The 20,191-nt window shown below is 35.9% G+C and overlaps 1 protein-coding gene across 1 annotated transcript in view; it reads left to right on the plus strand.

Annotated features, from left to right (window-relative positions):
• The window catches only part of Gyc88E (Guanylyl cyclase at 88E), a 147,724-nt gene extending 146,469 nt beyond the window's left edge, over positions 1-1,255 (plus strand). Inside the window, exon 12 of the mRNA XM_090414302.1 lies at positions 593-1,255. Coding sequence (XP_090270428.1) covers positions 593-1,255 — 663 coding nt within the window. The remainder of the gene's footprint in view (positions 1-592) is intronic.
• The last annotated feature ends 18,936 nt before the right edge of the window (positions 1,256-20,191 follow it).

The following is a 20,191-nucleotide window of genomic DNA, read 5'->3' on the forward strand; positions in this document are numbered from 1 at the left end:
CATAGCCAAGTTAGCTGGTCTTGGACGTGGACAGCAGGGTTTTTCTGCCCAGTTTATCTGGGGTTTTTCATCCCGCAAGCAGGCAAAAACCGGTCCAGTGAACACACAGGGATTGCAGTCATAAGCTTCACTAAGGAAATACCGTGAGTAGACATATTACTATAATATGTCTACTATTATAATAATAAAACTATTATAATAATAGTTAGTCATGAATATTGCCCATAGGGGATGCAGCAGATGAGTGGCGAACCGGCTGTATTAATACGCCAGTAACCCCTCATTAGGAGGGGACTCAACCCGTCCTAGGACGGACGAGAGGGATAGGATAGATAGATAGTTGTGCTGTATGACAGTTTGCTATGGTTTATCGATATGAGCAGGTATTGATATACAAGTTATTATTTTCAATTAGCTGCATGGAGAAGGTAGATTATTCAACCCAAAATAATGTATTGTGTGGAGGTAATCGTCTATTTCAAGCCATTATAGCAATAATAACAGGAAAAAAGAGTTTGAATTTAAAATGCATGTTCACGAAGCATTTTTATATGTAGATTGGATTCTAATACGTTTTTCCCTCTCTCAACAGGGCAAAGGTGAAATGAAGACATACTGGCTTCACGGAAGGAAATGTGGACCTCAGAAAGCCCAAAAGCATTCTCCAGAGCCTAAATCGCCCCAATCTGACCTTAAAGTTCCTATGTCGCCAAAAGAAACTGCTGAAACACGCTCTTTGTATTCTCCCGTTATCTTTGATGACGTATCTAAATTTTCGCCTCTTGTATCGCCAACAAGTTCGACTAGCAGTGACTTCAATAACCCTGTTATCGAGGTTACAGAACCCCTAAAAACTCCAAACAACATGCAGAAAGACCACGGTGTTAAAGTAGCCCCAACTTCAGTAGTACCAGTGGCGCTCTCTGTCGGCAGTCAGACAAGTCCCGTCACCGCAAATGCAAAACCACATCACGTCCGGTTTTCAGCTGATACCAAACACGCATGGAACGCGGACACGACCTTAAGAACTTCACTGCTGAATGGGAATATTTCCATGAAAAACCACTCTTGTTGCCATCATTGCCATCTGGTGGAAAACATAGCTAATCATCGCAACGCACAGCCTCTAAAAAGCACTGGCCTAAAAAAAGGAGGAGTTAGCGTTATCCATGTCGCACCGCGTGTCAGAGACAGTGGGTGCTGTACCTCCTCGCCAGCGACAGCTGTGAAGAGTAACACGTGTGCGGTTCTCTAGTCAGTGGCATGGACTATCGGGATTGGTATCCTGCTTAGCACACGGAGGTTGCAGATTTCTCTTAAGGGCTCACCTAAGCAACGGACTTACTTAAAATTCCACTTTAAAGAGCAGAATATTGAAACGTTAGAGCCAGTTCTTTGAAATCCTCGATAGTGTATAAATGGATGGAGACTTTGTATATAGGAAACATGTACTTATAATACTCAGGACTAGGAAACCAGCGCCTATTTGTTCAAACCTGACTCTTTCAATGTGTTCCGTGGGCATGTTTGCTGACGTCACTGGTTGGGGGAAACTTCTCCTTTTCCACCTGCCAAGAGAGGAAGACGACACTTGGTGAAAGTAGTTGATTTTGACCAAATTGATGGAGCTCACCTTCCATCCAAAAATCGTTTTTCTTTTAATCACTATTATTTTTAATTCCATCAACTTTTTCTCAGGAAGATTATACTACATGTTTGTGTGTGTGTGTTATGTGTCATCGCTTATTTAATAAACTGCAGGTGGGGAACATCAGTTCATCCTCTAGTCAGTACGACATTTACGGGATGAATTCAGCCGAACCCTCCGACTTTCCTTACCAGCATGCCTCTCGCAGCGTATTTCGTTTTCTCACATCTAGTCTCCCGTCATGGAACAGTCTTCGTGATGAGCTTAGTGTTAACTCTTGAAGCACTGTGATATCTTCCTGTTTTTGCTGGTCTTCGTGCTGTTGCTCGATGCTGTAAAGAAGAGGAAATCATCTCATTTTCAAGACTCATTTTCGCGTATATGGAAACACCATAGAAATCGTGCCATTATTTTATTTTCTCTTCTGAATCATTGATATTTCTGGCTTCTATGCATTCGGGATCCGAATGCGTAGAAGCCATTCGGATCCCGAATGGCTTCTACGCAAACCCATATATTTGTAGATCCGCCTGATTCCAAAAACTGATCTGGACTGTTTCCAGATACAGTAGATATCCAGAAACTGGAATTATTAATTTTTTTATGAGTAAATAATCGAGGAGGTAACTTACTCATCTTTTGACCGATAAGGATTTTGATCAACTCAATGGTTCATACAGGTTTTTTTTTTTTTTTAATCTGGTTCGTCGTCTTATGTTCGTGATGTTTGCTCTGGTCCTAAACAAAGAGTCGAACAATGCCAGCGCTTTTACATTATAATAGTTTTAAGTAATAATATTATGAATGCGATCGTATTTCTCTTCAGACGACTGCAAGAGTTAGAATGTCAATAACGTAAACTACGTTATTAATGTAGATGAGCTTAGCCATAAGCTGCGGTCTACATCAGAAACACAAGACTGAAAAGTAATCGCTCTTATTTTGTTAAGAAACAAATCGAGCTGTGAACTGAACTCCTTCATTCTATCATTTCTGCACTTTGTTTTCTATTTCTTCCAATAGAGATATTTGAATTACGGCACTGAAAATAGTGTATTGTGAAGAGTGTCAGTACCGTTGAAACCATACAATGGTGTCATTTTTTACTGCAGTAAAAATGTGCCACAGATTCATTGATTGAAATTTTTCTACGAATAATATCCATTCAATTTCCAATCCAACTCATGTGATGAATCCATTCTTAATAACAAAGATAGCTGTATGAGCAAAGTAGATATTAGATCCAGCGTTATTTCAAAGTCGAATGTAGAAACTATGTATGTTTTGCAAGTTGACTGAGAAGCTTAAGGGAATACATTCCTCGGCATCCCAGAGTTGCCTTAGTGTGGACTACTTAAAAGACATAAGCGCTGTCCAAGCTTCTATATATTCGCCTTTTATTAGTCCATTTTGATAAGGTTTCACTGGCCTGACAGCTGTTTCGAAATGGTTTGTTCTCTTCAGAGACCAGGCGTTTTACTTTTTACAAACCGACAGAGAGTTCGCTCAAAAAATACATTTCTCTGACATTTCGAGTTCCTTAGTACTATAACAGAGGTTTTGCTTTCGTAAGGTTTCTGCCTGGTCTCTGAAGAGAACCAACCAGTTCCAAACAGCTGTCAGGCCATTGAAACCTTATCAAAATGGACTAATAAAAGGCGAATATATAGACGCTTGGACAACGCCTATGTCTTTTAAGTAGTCCACACTAAGGCAACTCGGGGATGCCGAGGAATGTATTCCCTTAAGCTTCTCTAGTCAACTTGCGAAACATTTATAGTTTCTACACTCGGCATTTAAAATAATGCTGGCTTTTTATCCACTTTGCATATGCCTTTTGGCTCTTTATTTTAAATCATATGCTAGAAGCCAGAATATCATTAAGTTATGCAATGCCAGTTATTATACTCGATTTCTTTAGAAAGCCAAAAAGTAAAAATATAATAATAATAAAAATAAAACATAAAATACTTCGTCTCATCAAAATATTTCGCTTCCAATAACTCGCCGCATAGTTGCTGGGATCACAGATGACGTCGCTATGCACTGAATTCATGCCTAGCAAGATTCCGTTTCCATTGTATTTTAAAACGCTTGTCTGACCAAAGAAATGTCATAACGGATAATTATGTCAATAGAGTATTCTGCTACTTGTGCAATACCTTTCTTGGCATTCTGTTGATATTGACACCAACTGTGTAACACATGACAACACCCACGAGATTAATTGTAATACATCACATGGAAGTGGCAGCCAATAATCGTCGTTTGCGTGCAATATTTTATTTTTGTATCCAGTATTGTTGTATGTTTTCGTGCGTTGTCAGACGACTGTTATGTATACACAACAGAGCTTCGTTATTAGTAAATATAAATAAAACAAATCATGGTTCTCTTTATAAGTTGATATATTTTATGTAAAACATGAAATGTATACTATTTAATGTTAACATGTTAAATAAAATTTATGAATTGCATTTTTTTTTATAAATCTGATCTGTAACAGTACAAATGTTTTAACCAAAAATGAAATCTTCACGCTACTACAGTAAATGTGCAAAAATGGTACGCATATTCCGTGCCATAACGAAATATTTGTTCAACACTGTATCCTCTCTGTTGCAGTTCACAACGAAGTTGAACTGCGTATAGATAGGTATACATTAAAATGAATTTCACATGTATATGAAAATAAAAATGCGACTGAGCAAGCGATTTCTTTTGGTTTGTTTCTATTTATAATGTCAGCTGTTAGGACGAAGGCATCGAAACAACATGAAAAATTTGTGTAGCCAAAAAAATAAATAAATAAATAAATAAATAAATAAAAATAAGAATAAAGTATTTGAAGCTTACTAACTTTCAACGCATATATGTATATTCTTAAGTCTCATCACGACACGAGGAAGGATCAGCTCGTTTCTTCATTAGCTGAAACACGAGTACACGTTTAATAGGATGCAGCGTCAACCCATGTTGATTCCTATGGTTACATGAATACCGCATGTGGTACCAAGTTATTGTATTTACTTCAACCCATCCGACCCTTTGGTAGAATCTCTTGAGTAAAAAACCGGGGAGAATTAATGTAGCCAACACTCCACTCTCCGGCGGATCCACTATGAGCCGCGTGGTTAGCATACCAGCTCTCAACCAACAGGTCATGGGTTCGAAGCCCACGGTGGGCATGGATGTTTGTGATTGTTATACGTACTTATATATAAACAAATAATATCGGTTTGTTTGTTTTTTTCAATAGACAACATGGTTGAATTCTCCATGCTTGCTGCGCAAGTTCATTAATTGAGGAAGAAGTACTATTTATTTGTTAATAAACGCATGCATTTATAAGCATTCCATTTAGGCTTTTATTTTTGTAGACAGAAGTCGTATTAAGCTTGCGCGGTAATAATTGAGCTTTGCGTTGTGTATCGAAGGCCGATGCTTGCTCGTCTAGTCAAAGCTGCCTTGGCTTGCTCGGTTGTGGAAGCTTCCAGGTCTTTCGCTACAGCACTACGATTTCATGCGCGTGCATAGCCATTTCCGCTCTCTTCACATCGTCTTAAACACAGGCTATACGCAGTCAAAGTAGCTCTAGCCACTGAGCAAGCGTAAATTTCAGGACCAGCATTCCCCTGGCAGATAATATATATTGTACAAGCAGGTTACTTTGATTATGCATTTTTCTAAAACTGAATATACTCAGTTGAGAGCTGCATCTATATATAAGTTTGGAATTCATTACTGAATCTGCATAAAGGCGACTGTATGTTTCGAAAATAATGCGCTCAATGAAAACTATTAAGAATCTCGATTCACAAACTTCGACTTATGATCATCCTTGAAAATAATTTACTTTTACGGAAGAAAATCGACTAATAAAACAGAGAGCATCAAAGAAGGAAACAATGAATGAAATAATCGATGAAAGAAAGAAAAACAATGAAAGAAAGAATTTATGAAGCAAACAATCAATGAAAGAAAAAGAATGAATTAAAAAAGGACATTTTCAATGAATGAATAAATCAAATAATCAAGGAATGAAAAGAATGGATTAATAAATGAATGAACCAAACAAGGAAAGAAAGAAAATAATGAATCAATCACTGAAAGAGAAAGAAAACTAAAGAATGAATGAATCAAGGAAACAAATAAAAAATGAATCAAACAACGAAAGAAAGAAAGTAAAATTAAGAATGAATAAATCAAAGAAAGAAAGAATCATTATACGAACGAATCAAACAATCAAGGAAAGAAAGAAAGAAAAATAAAGAATTAATGAATCAATCAATGAAAGAAAAAAAAGTAAAATAAAATAATGAATGAATGAATCTAGGAGAGAAAATAAAATAAAGAATGAATCAAACAATCAAGGATAGAAAGAAAATAGTGAAATAATCAAGGAAGGAATGAATCAAACAATCAGGGAAAGAAAAAAATAAAGATAAAGGAGGAAATAATGAATCAAAGGAAGAAAAACAAAGTGAATCAAATAATGAAAGAAAGAAGAATGATAAAAAACAAAGAATAAAAGAATCAGCAGTGTTTAGTGAAGGAAGGGTGTTGTGGAAAACCCAATTAATCATGTCAGCAAAGTGAGTATTATATAAAATGTTTGGACATCTTATGGAAATGTGAATAGAAATTCCACGTTTCTTTATGGGAATATCCCTCACGGAAGGTTGTGGCTCCCAGATAATCCTCATATTTTGTTTGGAAAACCAAACGTGGGCTATTGAGAGCCACTTTCGGCCTCTTCACAGATAATTCATACCCCTCTACCAGTCACAGAAATTCCCCTGTCAGTGAAATTTGACAGGCCCTTAGATTAGAGAAGCGCTGTCCACTGGGCCACTCTAAATGAATAATTTGATATTCCTTGATTGAAAGAGAAAAGCAATTATCAGTCGTCCTTTCCAGTTGGTCCCATCTTACGGCTGAATAGCATTTGCTGCTAACAAATTGAAACTTCCACCCTTATAAAAATTTCATCTACATCTCACATTACGTCCTGTACACTGACGACCAACACACCGAATTCCAAGATTTATATCGGAACTTCATAGCAAGTGCTATGTGAAAGGATTTAGTAGTGGGTGCAGTGAAATTTTAACTCTTTCATACGCAACTGCTCCTCAGTTAATTTCTGTGACTAGACTAGCTAAAAAGATTGCGTTCCACAAACACAATGAATTTTGTTAGGAATTTTAGACCTTTCTTTTAAGAAATAAAGGCAGGAATGAATTACCATTTTCATCTATTATAAGTGGTGAGGTTTGAAATCATCGCTAAAGTCACGTAGAAATGAAAATCTTTTGTTCCGTGGTTGTATCATTCCTTTAGCTTTCGAGCAAGGATGCATACAACGCCCTCTTCTAAAAACTTAACGAGGAGAAAGTTCTTCCTTAATATGCAACTTCCAAATAGTTGGTAGGGAGAAAAATACTGAGACTGGAAGGATATCGCTGACTTCCAAAGCACAAAATGAAACCCAGTTCAAACACAAAAGTATAGCCAAATAAGGAAATAGTTTGCTTTCGTTCATTTCAGAAGCAAACGAGATACAAACCTTCGACAGGGGAGATGTTGCTATGGTTCATACGTAACTAGTCGCAGACTAACAATCAGCCGATATACTCATTACAATTGAGGATTTCACTGGCCTGACTGCTGTTTCGATTAGAACCATCACCGCGCATGTCCATAATGTATTTCAGTAAACATTCCAAAATATAGCCTAGTCAATTTCTAAAGAATCAATGTTGAAATAATGAGAAAATTTAGAATTAAATAAAGAATAAGTAAAACCTAATAGCGAAAATGATAGCACATGTTAAACAGTATAAACTTATTCCTGACATAGCGACTATTGTAATTACCGATTTTAGAATATCACGCCTATCAGAATCATCCACAATTAAAATAAATCCAGAAGCGATAATGTTCGTAGACCGTATCTTACGCGGCGAAATTGGCGCTTAAATAACTTATTATCTTATCTATCTCCATCTGACAGATAATTCCAAGAAATCTTGTCCAATATAGCTTACAAAAATAAAGTAGTGAGCCGAAACTTATGTCTTCTCTTGATATCTCATGACGACACACAACGAATTGACTGACACACACTTATAAGATCCCTTGGATCGTTTCAATTTTTACTTTTACTGCTTGTGTCGCCCTTTAAAACATGTTTAGCATTTTTTAAATTCTAATTTCAATTCCGTTTATCGTTCATTTTCTTTAATTGATTGTCCTGAATTTAGATTTAAATTGTATAGTTCAATTATTTACTTACGTAATCCCAAAATAATACGACTGCATAATCTTATAATTAAGAACTGTATTTCAAAATGACCGCATAATTAAGCAACACCAAACACCCAAATCTGAAAACTTTCCCCTCTCCTAATTTTAAATCAGTTTGGGATTTGAATCAAAGAATAGCCCCCAGAAATTCAAGCTTGCATTTTTAAGTTACAAGATTTATTTTCCATTGACTGACAATCAGTTGTCCCACCAATGTCGCCATGAGTGAAGCTCAGGTCACCAGCCCTCAATTCCTCAGGCCATCATTGCGTTTTTTTTTGTTTTTTTTTTTACATTAGAATTTCGTAAACAGCTTGAATGATTTCTTATATTTGTGTGATACAAGCGATGTTATCTCACCTGCTATCTCCATCTGGAAAAGCAGAGTGCGATAAGCTTACGAGTAAGTTAGCGCATTTGTGTCGAGGTATTTATTCGTCATCGGTGAATACAAAGACGTAAGAAAAGCATCAGAGAAATGGAATCACTCGAAATGACCCGATGATACCATCGTAATTGGGCTGGTGTGCAATGTTTCGGTTGGAAGTGTGAGACAACTAAGACCAGGGTACTCTGGTCGTTATGGCTGATTAGCAAAGTTATGTGGAAGAGATTATACTTGTGAGTTCTGCGATTAGTCCGTTGCGGTAAGACTTGGTCTGTGGGGTCAGTACGGAATGTTATATGGCAAAAGCGAAGATTATTGGTGATTCTAATCGTAGATAAAGAAGATTTGAGATATACGCAATAAGTTCTTTCATTACAGAACTATGTAGCATAAAGTCAGAAGGGTTTGTGTATAAACTCGCATCGATCAAGCCTTTGGCATAGATTTTACAGACAGCAGTGGCGATTGCAAACGGAAGTATTCGCTCTCTTTAAGGAATCGCCAGAAGTATAAAACTGTGAGAAAAGATACTGAGAAAATGTAGGTTTATTTTTAAAACCCTTTTAGGTATATTTTTATATTTAATGTGCGAACTTACTACAGGGTGTTTCAAAAAGAATGACCCGATTTCAAATAATTTATATTTAATAATGAAAATGTGGTACAGTTACCAAACAAATTACCAAGTATGAAATAAGGCCTAAAGTTTTACTCACCACAATTACGAATGCTCAAAGTGCCCTCCACCTGCTGCACGGACAATTTTACATTATACAATTTTCTAATCGGGACGTTATTTTTGAAACACCCTGTATACTGCATAACAGGTAATTATACAAGAACCAACTGCTTTTGCTTTGTCCTTTCCTCCACGCGCATGCGTTTCCTCTGCTAATGGTTGGATGGATTTGAATCAAATTCAGTTATTTGATACATACAGAAATCGTTAAGGAGTTTAAATTTTGGACTACTTCGAGGACAGAATTAAAAAAAAAAAAAAGAATTGGAATAATAAAATCTTCGATTGGGTAGAATTTAATGAAATTTGGAGTTTCGAATCTTTTCTCAGCTTGTTATAAAAATAAGCTTGAAAAACCTTTCAAAATTATTTGTTCGAAATGACGTAATTAATTTTGTCGAGTGCCTAAACCAAACCCACTTTTTATGAATGTTTTCGATCACTTCGTCCTTGTTATTTTTTTATTTGATATAAACGAAAAACATTTGAGTACAGACGATCAGTAAAAGAAGAAAGTAGATATGCTGCTCCATAGCAAGCAAAATAACTTTTTTTCGGGTTACTTCGGAGTAGTGGTTTCACGTCTCTCGAAATATGATGCAAAAGCATTGTATCAAATCTGAATCATTAGATATTAACTGATTGTTTAGATTATATTTGGTTATTCAAACATATAATTAAAATGAAATATATATTGATCTTTAATTGACCATGATTTATAAACATCTAATACCAACAAGTTTCGCCGACGGGGCTGTCCGGCTTGTTCAGGGCTTATAACGGTAAGAGAAAAAACTCGAAGTGGCTAGTACAGAGAAAATAGAGTAACACTATCGTATAAATTAATATAACATTAATATATCGTATAAATTAATATAAATAAATAAAACAGAAGCCTCGAAATCCGAAAAAAAGAACATATAGAACAGACAACTGAGGTCTAGCCCATCTTCTCGCGATTACCAACCATACCATTGATTGCGATAACAGCTCCATGCCTTACGTAGAAGAAGATTTCCGTTGTAGAAATTTCAAAGAAGCCGTTGTAGTCCTCCGTTCTGGAGAAAATTTTAACAGAAACATATGGAAAACTTTAATAAGATCACTCAGTCTGTCAAAATTTAATTTCGCTCCAAACTACAGAACGTGCTCTCATCCAGTGACTAACGCAACACGCTCCATGCGTGTAATGTTACGAGTTCTGTTTTAATGTTTAATTTATTCGATAGTGTTACTCCATTTTCTCTGTACTAGCCACTTCGAGTTTTTTCTCTTACCGTTATAAGCCCAGAAGCCGGACAGCTCCATCGATGAAACTTGTTGGTATTAGATGTTTTATAAATCATGGTCAATTAAAGATCAATATATTTAATCAGATATTAACTAAGCTTGCAGATTTATGTTCCTTTAACTTGAAATAAATTGGATCGGTGAGTTCTTTACTTAAGGGTGCAATAAAGCTAGAACTTCGCTCCTTAAAAGAGGGTGGGATGAAATAAATTACTCTTCATCCTTGAACTTATTCGATATACAAAATAGCGTAAGATATCTCTGCAAAAGAAATCAAATTTATCTCTACAAAGAACTTCCAAATAGAACCTTTATCGCTTGATACTAATATTTTAAAATAAATAAAAGAATATTTCAGAAAATCATTTTCTTAAATGATTAATCTTATTGCCTATTACCAGAGATTTAGCACCGTTGATTGAATAGCATGCAAAATATGCATAACATCAAGTGTAAAAGGCGTCCTGCTTTTGTGAAAAAATCAGCACTAGTACACATTTTGCCAAAATATAACAGAAAAATGTACATTTTCTATGTCAGATTACAAAAGACGCCTTCATGCATAAATCGGCATCTTTCAAAATGTGGTTTGCATAAAATAAGTGAAATGTCTTCTGAAAGTTGCCTTTTCATTAAAAAAAAGTTTAAAAACAACAGCTGTAGATTTACTAATAATTAAAATTCCAAGGCTGTGATTAATTTTACCGCAGATTTAACTGCAGAAAGATTATTAAAAAACTCAGCCCTACGCAGAGTAATTCTAAACTCTCTGTCATTCCTAGAAAAAAAAAATCAGAAGCTTTTAATCGGATTGTGCGCATTGCTTTTGCAATTAAAGAGTCGCCTTTTTTTTACCGAAAGAAAAGTTGATGTTCAAGGATGGAGGAACTCGGCTGTGAATGTTTTGCCACAAGCGTACAATAATGAAATACAGGGAGTATTGGTCCTTGGTCTCCAAAAAATCTCAAGCACGAAGAAGGGAATTCTAAGTACAAAAGCGTAGTGCAAAAAGAGAAATCTAAAAACAGATGACATTTAATATTGTTTTAAAGAGCCACTTGGCTGTTCACAACGAATAAAGGTAAAACAAAGCTGGAAAAAAAAAATTCCAACAAGCTCGTGCAGAAGCAGCTCATGTGAAAGTCACATAAAACGGCATTTTCACCACCCTCCTGAATATTCAGTTGGTGGTGCCAACGCATCTTTTAATGCACTTCCAGTTTGCTGGTTGAAATCATATGCGGGAGAATGGAGGAAACAAAATAGTAAACTTGATCACGTGACGTTTAAAAATCCAGCTCTTTAGAATGCAACAAGAGTAGTACTAGAAGTAACGCTTGAATGGAATCGAGTTTCGAGAAATGATGGCGAATTTAAAAATCTAAAATTGGCTGGTATAACTTTTTTTTTATCTATCATTAGAAGATACCAGAAATGAAACTGAGTAATTGGAGGTCAAAGATTACAGTAAGGAAGGACTTTAATCCCAGACCTATTGATATGAAAACTGAGAAAATGCGACATGACAATAATATAATACTCGAGTTCTGTTCTTGCCAAAAACTGCTCATTGCTATCTTCCTTCTGGCATGAATTTATAATGAAAAAGGATTTTAAAATAAAGACAATAAACATGTTACGGATGTTAACTGAATATATGAATAACAGTTGACAAAAGTGAGAAGATTTGAAAACAAGAAACAAACCGTAGGCTGAATGGTGAAAAGCTGAAGAAAACATTGATTCAATGAAGAAAGTAGTTGAAAGAATCTTCAGCGAGAATGGACTTCTTTAATGTGCCCATTAAAGATATATATTATGTGCAGAAACAGTTAATGTTTTGGTTTGTAGGAACAGGGTACTTGGAATTAGTGCCAAAACAACTAATGTGTTATGCCTTCTCTCTTTTACCGCTATGCTGTTTTGGGAAGGAAATGAAGTGCACTCTTACTTCCCTGAGATTTTACGTCTTTTTCTTGTAAGAAGAACTCGAACCAAACTCTTTTCGAGAGATGGGAAAATGAACGTCACTTGTCATTATCTTCACTTATGCCAGACAGGATAAAGGATAGAAACAGATTATTAAGAATGCTCTGAAAATGTTTACAGAAGGAGGTAAAACCACAAGGCTACCAAAGATGAATGATAAAACTTGAGTCAGGATAGTTTGGTGCAATTACTTAATGAAGTAGTAGCCTTACTCCAGGCATTTGATCGAGTAGAAGAAGTGAAGGACAGACCGAAGTATAAAATAATTATGGTGAGAATTTATAAGTAAAGTAAGTACCAAGAAATAGAGGTCCAGATGATGATCGTAATGACAAGAGGATGACTTGGAGAAGTGAGCTTACAATTCGATTTCGGAAATCATTGCGTTTATCAATGACAGAGACGAGATAGTTATAATAGGAAATTATAAATGAAATGGAGTAATCTGAGGAACTATACAGGAGACAAGGTCAGGAACATTTGGCAGCGACCTCCTTCCAGAGCGGAATAGAGTCAAAATCACAATTAAAAAGCTCAACTGCAGTGGGATATCACTGGAGGGGGGGGGGTAAATATAAGATTCATTTTAAATTATATGGACCTAAAGGAGTATGGGAAGAAGATGTTGGCTCATGTTGCGGACTGCGTCGACTAGTGGTTTAATCGTGTTCACGTAAAATGCTACTGAAGATGACCGAGAAGCTACATTTCCGTGAGGACACCAGCGTACGGACCCGCTTTAACTAAATTGAGAAGTATGCGCCTTATATAAAGTACTCAAAGATGCAAAATTTTGGTAGCTGATGAAAGAAATAGGCTTTCCTTAACACATAATACTGGTGGTTAACTTATAATCACCACTAGGACATGTGCAGGAATAACTGGATTAGGATAGAGGTGTGATTATTCTCTCTTCAAATGTATTACTTCATAACATTATGTTATATGTCTTCAGTTGAAGAATTATGCTGTATGCAGCAGATGCGGGTTAAGAGCTAGACTGAATCGTAGACGGTTAATGAAATTAGCAAGAATAGAGTAAACTGAAATCAACATTGTGGTTCTTGAAGGAAATTCAGTCAGAGAAAGATGTGAGAGAGAAGGTACCCTCCTGGGGAAATAATTGAGGAGGTCAACAAATTAAGTAATTAGAATCCATCATCAATTTGCGCAGTGACGTCTTTTTCTGAGTCGAGAGTACATTCATCATCTGAGGACTCTGGATACAATATTTTTATCAGAGTAACATTTCATAGACACGAAAGGAGGAATCTAAAAAAAATTCTGATAGAAAAATAATAGTTGCCTTTTGAGGTGCAGTATTACAGGAGAATGCTGAGTTGCATATAACGAAAGACAAATAAATTTATTCGTTCAGCGGAAGAGAAGATTGTAGGACCTTCATTAAGAACATTAACAGAAGAAATACGTTTAGTACGTAGAAAGAATACAAAAAAAAAAATAACTCTTCCAAAGAGCAGTGGGAAGAGATAGCCCGTCAGTGATATGGATGTGTAAGCTAGTGCAGATCTTAGTCGACTTGAGGTTTTAAGGAAGGCTCAGTTAAATAAGGGTTGGCATATCCACTCATCATCCAAAAGCTGGTTGATATGGATGTTTCTATTTTGTATTTCCATGTAAAATGAAGACGCTTTACATGGAAATCACCAAGGATATGTTGAACTATACCAGATTCAGTATTTACTCAAAAAGAGATACAAAAACGACAAGTCATGCTACAGCTACCAAAGAGCTAAAATAGAGTGAAGAGTCACTAGTTGTTGTAAAATACAAATAATAAGGAGGAGAAAATGGAATATTGAGCTACTAAATACCTCAGATTTCAAAAATGAATTTAAAAAAAGAAGCACATTTAATGCTTGAGATGGACAATGAGAAAGACAGGACAACGATCATTACTAAATGATCAGCCCACAAAGTGTTAGCATTTGTAAATTACAACCGAGGAAGCTTTGGATTAAAATGAGATAATTTAATAGAAGAATGAAATAGAAAAGGAACAGCATATTTAGGAAGATTGCAAGAGAGAACTGGATAGAAGGAGCTGCCAAGGAATACCGAATAACTGTTGCGCACACTTGCAATCCCCCCCGCCAAAAAACGTTAGGTATTAAAAAACAAAAAAATGAAAATTACTTATTGGTAACAGAGAGTTTGAAGGAATATCTGGACGACTTAGATTATATAGAGAAAATATGAATAGTAAAAATCTGGGAGACACAACACAAGAAGCCTTATTTAAAATGATTAGGTTAATCTGTCAAGAGGCACAGGAAGTATTATGATTGTTTGATGCTAACAATACCCAAGAATGAAATGCAACAGACTGAGCAAACGTAACGTTCCAAAATTGTTGCAATCATGCCTCAAAGATCATACTAAATATGTATACACGAGTAGTGAAGAATAGAATAGAAAAAAAAAATGGTAAAGTAACTAGAGAAGACGACACCGAAGAACTGAAGTTAATAAATCTACATACGTTGCTTTTATAAATTTAGAAAAGGCGTTTGATTAGGTATAATGGAAAATATGTGAAATTTAAGAAACTTATACAACTTTCAGCTAAGACGCAGGGTAAATTAGTTGAGCAAATCGGACAGCACACCTGCAACATGATCAGATTTTTTTATTTTTGATGTTAATCTGAGTTTTCAAGCAAAAGTAGGGGGTATTCTCTCTTCAAATGTATTACTTCATAACATTATGTTATATGTCTTCAGTTGAAGAATTATGAAACGTTACGGAACGAGCATGGAATGGAATAGCTAAAATGACGTTTAATGAGGTTCAGTGAATGAGAATTTGGCTTCCGGAGGGCTTGTTAGGACAAATACAGAAAACAGGCGCTGTAGTTTCAAACTAGAATGCGTATTGTTTGGCAAGAGCTATAATTACACGAATGCAAACAGTTTAACTAACACAACGATTCACCAATATTCTGTGCAAGCTACGGATAATATATATATACTAGGGGCTCCGCTTCCCCTGGCGCCTACGGCGCCCAACCCCCCGAGTTGCGGACTGGTAGGACGTTCTCCTTGAATTCCGATGACTCGAATTTTGAAGACTCGACACTCAGGGTAGCCCCTGAGTTTCAAAACGTTTTAAATAACTTGACAAAAACGTTATAGCCTACATCCGTTTCAAGCCGACGTCACATCCGTTTCCAATTTCAGCTTATCATTTTACAGTACAGAGTAGATGTATATATAATAAAACTACGTCATGCGCTTACATTACACTTGTTGGTATTGCTGTTTATGCACAAAATGCTGTTTATCAACTTTATAAAGACTTCAATTGCATCTTAAGATTCTATGAGCAAAATAAAGGAATCTTTATCCAAGTTAGGTACATTTGCCATGAATAGTAAGGATACTCATTACTGAGTTTATGGTTTAACATATTTAACGACAAATATCATTGATCATATCATAAAGAAAAAAAATGCGTCTCTTTTTGCGTAGAGAATTGTAAAGACCAGAGTAGTGAATTGTCAGAAACAATTGGCTCAAACATGTTGTCGTATCAAGGACGGTGGGGATCTATCACTTTTCTAAAGTGGTGTATGCAGTCCTCTCCATCAGTACAGTTCTTTCCTTTAACAGGATCCGGGGATAGATAAATAGTGGCGCTTTCTTGAAAAAACACATTTTATTTTATATGTAAGCGTAAACAACATTTGATCGATTTCTCTCTTACATTCGCCTACACCAGGGCAACGAACCACCGTTCAGTGAGAGAAAATATCAGAGACATTAAATGAAGTTCAAAAATGTGGGTTTAAGATAAATATCAGTGCATACGAGAGAAGGATTTAGCATCTCCAGAAACTTCATCAAAATTTATTGCATTGTATTGGCACCACAGAATGTCAATATACAAAAGAGCTGTCTAATTTTCTTCCTTTACGAATTTATGCTGAACATCTTCCAGCAAAAAATAAGAACAATCAAAGATAAACGCGATTTAATTTCCATCGCTCGCTTCTGAAGCACTAAAATCCAATAAACTCCAGAATATGTTTCATATTTCTTTGGTTGGATATCTCGAAAGCACAAAAACCGCTGTCGTTACAAATACAACAGAAAAACGTTGAGCTCTCTAACTTTTATATTTCACTTGCTACGCGCTAGTGATAGCGAAGAACAATTCTTCATCATTTATTGTCTTCAGTCTACTTTCTTTTAACAATCAGATTATCCTTCTCGCGTCCTTATTTCTCCAGTGGAAATGTTTCAGGAATGTTATGCCGCATCCCTCCAAAAAGTAGCATTTAAGACTCCATCCTATTAATAAGATCAATATCGTTTACAACTAGATTCGCAAAACAGAAAAGAAAACGAAAAGATAGAAAACTGACTTGGTAGCAAGATTCGTTTTTCTATATTTCTAGATGGCAGCCGAAAAAACAATGAAGGCCATAGATGGCATAGGATGCATTTCTACAGATTTGACAAAAGATCTTCGCCTCTGGATTTTGAAAGGGATTCGCTTGCTATTAAATGATAAATTTCTCGAAAACTTTTTAAAGAAGTCAAATCTCTCCAAAACTATCATTTTTCCTCTCTACCTGTAATAAATCTCTCCAAAATTACTAAGGAGAATACACTCAACTACGAAATAATTCCTTGGGTATGATTAACATCTCGGAAGTCTCTTTAAATTTCCTCTTTATTGTGCTACTAGAAATGCTGTATGTCTTATCTCGTAGAATTTCGGATATTCCTAATTTGTTGTGGAGTCGTGGTGAAATACGGCATAGAAGTAGCATCCATAAGTCATTTTTTCCCTTTAGGGATCTCTAGAAAGATAAGTAGAAATGCAGTCTCGTTTTATTTTTTTTTAATTAAAGAGTGAAGAGCAAACATGTGTTGGCAAACATATCCTAACCCCGATAGATGAAACACGTAACGGTAAAAGAGAAAGTATTGCTAAGCCTCCTTCTCATAACAAATGCCTTGTGGTCGGTATACCGACCAGAACACTTTTTTTTAAAATTCTCTGAAAAAACAAAAACTTCCGAGATGTTAGTAAGCAATAATGGGAGCATCTATTTCACTGTTGTTCCAGTTAGCTTGAATTTAGAACACATTTTTTCTTGTCATCTTTCGTATTGTAACTCTCCTGAAAATACATACTACAGTATACAACCAAGTCAAGAATTTGCAGCTAATAAAACTGTTCTTTATTCCATGTAACCATGGGATAAAGAACAGTTATATATACGTGATATATATATCGAAATTGTATATTGAACTTACCGTCAGAGAAAAATGTTAATTACCGTGTGCATTTTGTTACATTTCTAGTAACTATCGTGTTGAAAAAACAAACATTATTCACAAGATGAAAGCAGAAAACTACCTTTCTGTTGCATCCACTATTTTTGGTGCCGAATCAAAGCAACACGTTTTTAAAGTCAGAAAACATACTTCTGAGGAAGTATAAGAGGATTACCTTTTCCACACGAGAGCTCAAGTTGCAGACCTAAATTCGCCACGGTGTGCTAGCAGGAAAGAAAGAGCGAGAAAAAAAAATTAATCCAATGCGAATGACGGAAAGCAGAGTATAAGATGACATTAATCTTTGCGGCTCGCTAGATTTTGCAAAGTCAGATGGACGGCCAAGTTCTACGAATGCACGGGTCTTATACTTGAGCACGAGAGACTGATAAGCCGCGAGCTTCCGAAAATGAGAGAATTAAAGAGACGAAAAGATTAGTGTATCTTGTACAGATATGAAACTCGTAGAAAGGATGAGGGAAAAGCCTTTTCGGAGACAAGGATTAGCGAAGTGGGTTGTCGTGGGCGCGCACTCATCGAAATTAAATCCACGAGCAGAAATATGTTCCAATGTCGGCTGAATGCGAACCTCCGTCTACGAAAGCAATAAGTTCATGATGGATGACGTCATCATGACAAACCGACATTTTAAGTTATTTTACTACCTTCTTATATATATTTTTAGTAACTTCGTCGGCTACTCATCTATATATTCAGAAATAAAGCATCGAGATTTCTTTCTGTCACAAAAATGAAAACATCTTCATAATCTATCTATCAGTAACATAACACGTAGCAGAATGATCCTAGATAATCCCTAAAAAACTTCGGTTCACCAAACAGAAAATTCTGCTGTCTTCTATCAGTTTTTTTTTTTTTTTTTGGTGTTTTCGCACAGTGACTATCGGTCGCACAGCACATAACGACTTGTATATCATATTGGTCATTACAAAGAACCAATAACACTATTATCCTTTTGAACTAATAAAGTCTGTAACCATTGGCTGAATAATCGTTTTAATCGTGCTTTGGTTTTCAAAAAAATAAAAAATCAAATAAAAAATACAGAGATGGTTAGAAAACACTGGGAATGTTATGCCTTATACATTTAAGGAGAAAATAATAAGAATATAGCCAAGAAATTCGTTCGGAAAAACGACAAACTAGTTCATGTTATTTTAAACACGGCCAAGGTTATGAGGGGATTAACTTACTTTGAATTCCCAAACGTTTGGTGACTATAAATGATTAACAGCAACAGTTTATTGGATAATCATTAAACGTTGGTTCGATGATTTGTTGTCACTATTCAAGAACTTGTGCAGAATCTCAGTGTCATCTATCCTCCAAGTATCATCACATAAAGAATTTAAGGATTGAATTGTAATGTCCAAAAATTGTAAATCCATTCCTTTAATTACTTTAATCCATTCCTTTAATTACAATTACAGGAATGGATTTTATTTTTAAGTAATTTTGAATTATACCAAACTGTATAATTTTATCGATAACAAACAATATTTTTTCATGTTTAATTTTTTTTTATTTTTACAATAATTTTGATATTTTATCCAAGCACGCATACACTGTGCTTATAGTGTGTATGCATATTTCGAAAGTTGTAGCACTCCCACGATTTCAATCCACGAACCGCCACTGAGAAAGAAGAACTACTTGTTCATCAGGGCACCGCTAATCATCGTAATAATGGCAACTGGATCGAGTATGCCCAACTGTGAAATGTCCTGTCCATATCAGTGGTGCACCCAGGGAGGTGCCAAGCCCCCCCCCCCCCCCAAAAAAAGAAAAAACTAGAAAAATTTCCAAAAATCTTTTCCTAATTAAAATTAATTTTTTTTTTATTTTCTAGTCTTCCATTTCTATACTACTTATGAATAAGCGGTCACATAAGGTGGGAATGCCCTATAGCTCTCGGGAATCACGGCGGCTATGAACGCAAGGCGAATGAAGTATTGCTCGGTCGGACCGAGTGCTACTTCGTTTGCCCGAGCCGGACCAAAGCGATCACTGCAGATGCTCAGTCATAGGTCGTATGCAATGCGTAGTGTGCATTCTCAAATCATCTACTTAATTCTACTGCCCCCCCCCCTCCAAGATTAAATTTTGAGTGCTCGGCCCCTCCCAAGGTTAAATCCCTGAGTGCGCCACTGGTCCATATTATTTACTTGAATGAGCGTGAATCAATAACACGTGACGAAAGAATGGAAAGAGAAATGAAGATACTTGATGCAGACAAAGCTTTGTTTTGATTTTAAAAATACCATTACACCAGTGTTGTTATTACTATTTTTCAATTAACACAGCCTAGTCGAATAATATTTCAGCTACTCCTTTAGATGCAGCAACGATATAACTGACTAGCTTTCTAGTTTAGCTGATATGGGGGTGCGACTTTCATCGCGCATCTCTGCTACGAACGTCTAAGAAACTGCTGATTCTAAACGCCTCTCATCACGTTACTTTCCAAACCAGCGGTCGCATTTTCTGTAACATTTACT

The sequence above is a fragment of the Typopeltis vanoorti genome, chromosome 25 (assembly GCF_054136105.1).
Source record: "Typopeltis vanoorti isolate ZY-2024b chromosome 25, IOZ_Tvanoo_1.0, whole genome shotgun sequence".
Taxonomy (NCBI): Eukaryota; Metazoa; Arthropoda; class Arachnida; order Uropygi; family Thelyphonidae; genus Typopeltis; species Typopeltis vanoorti.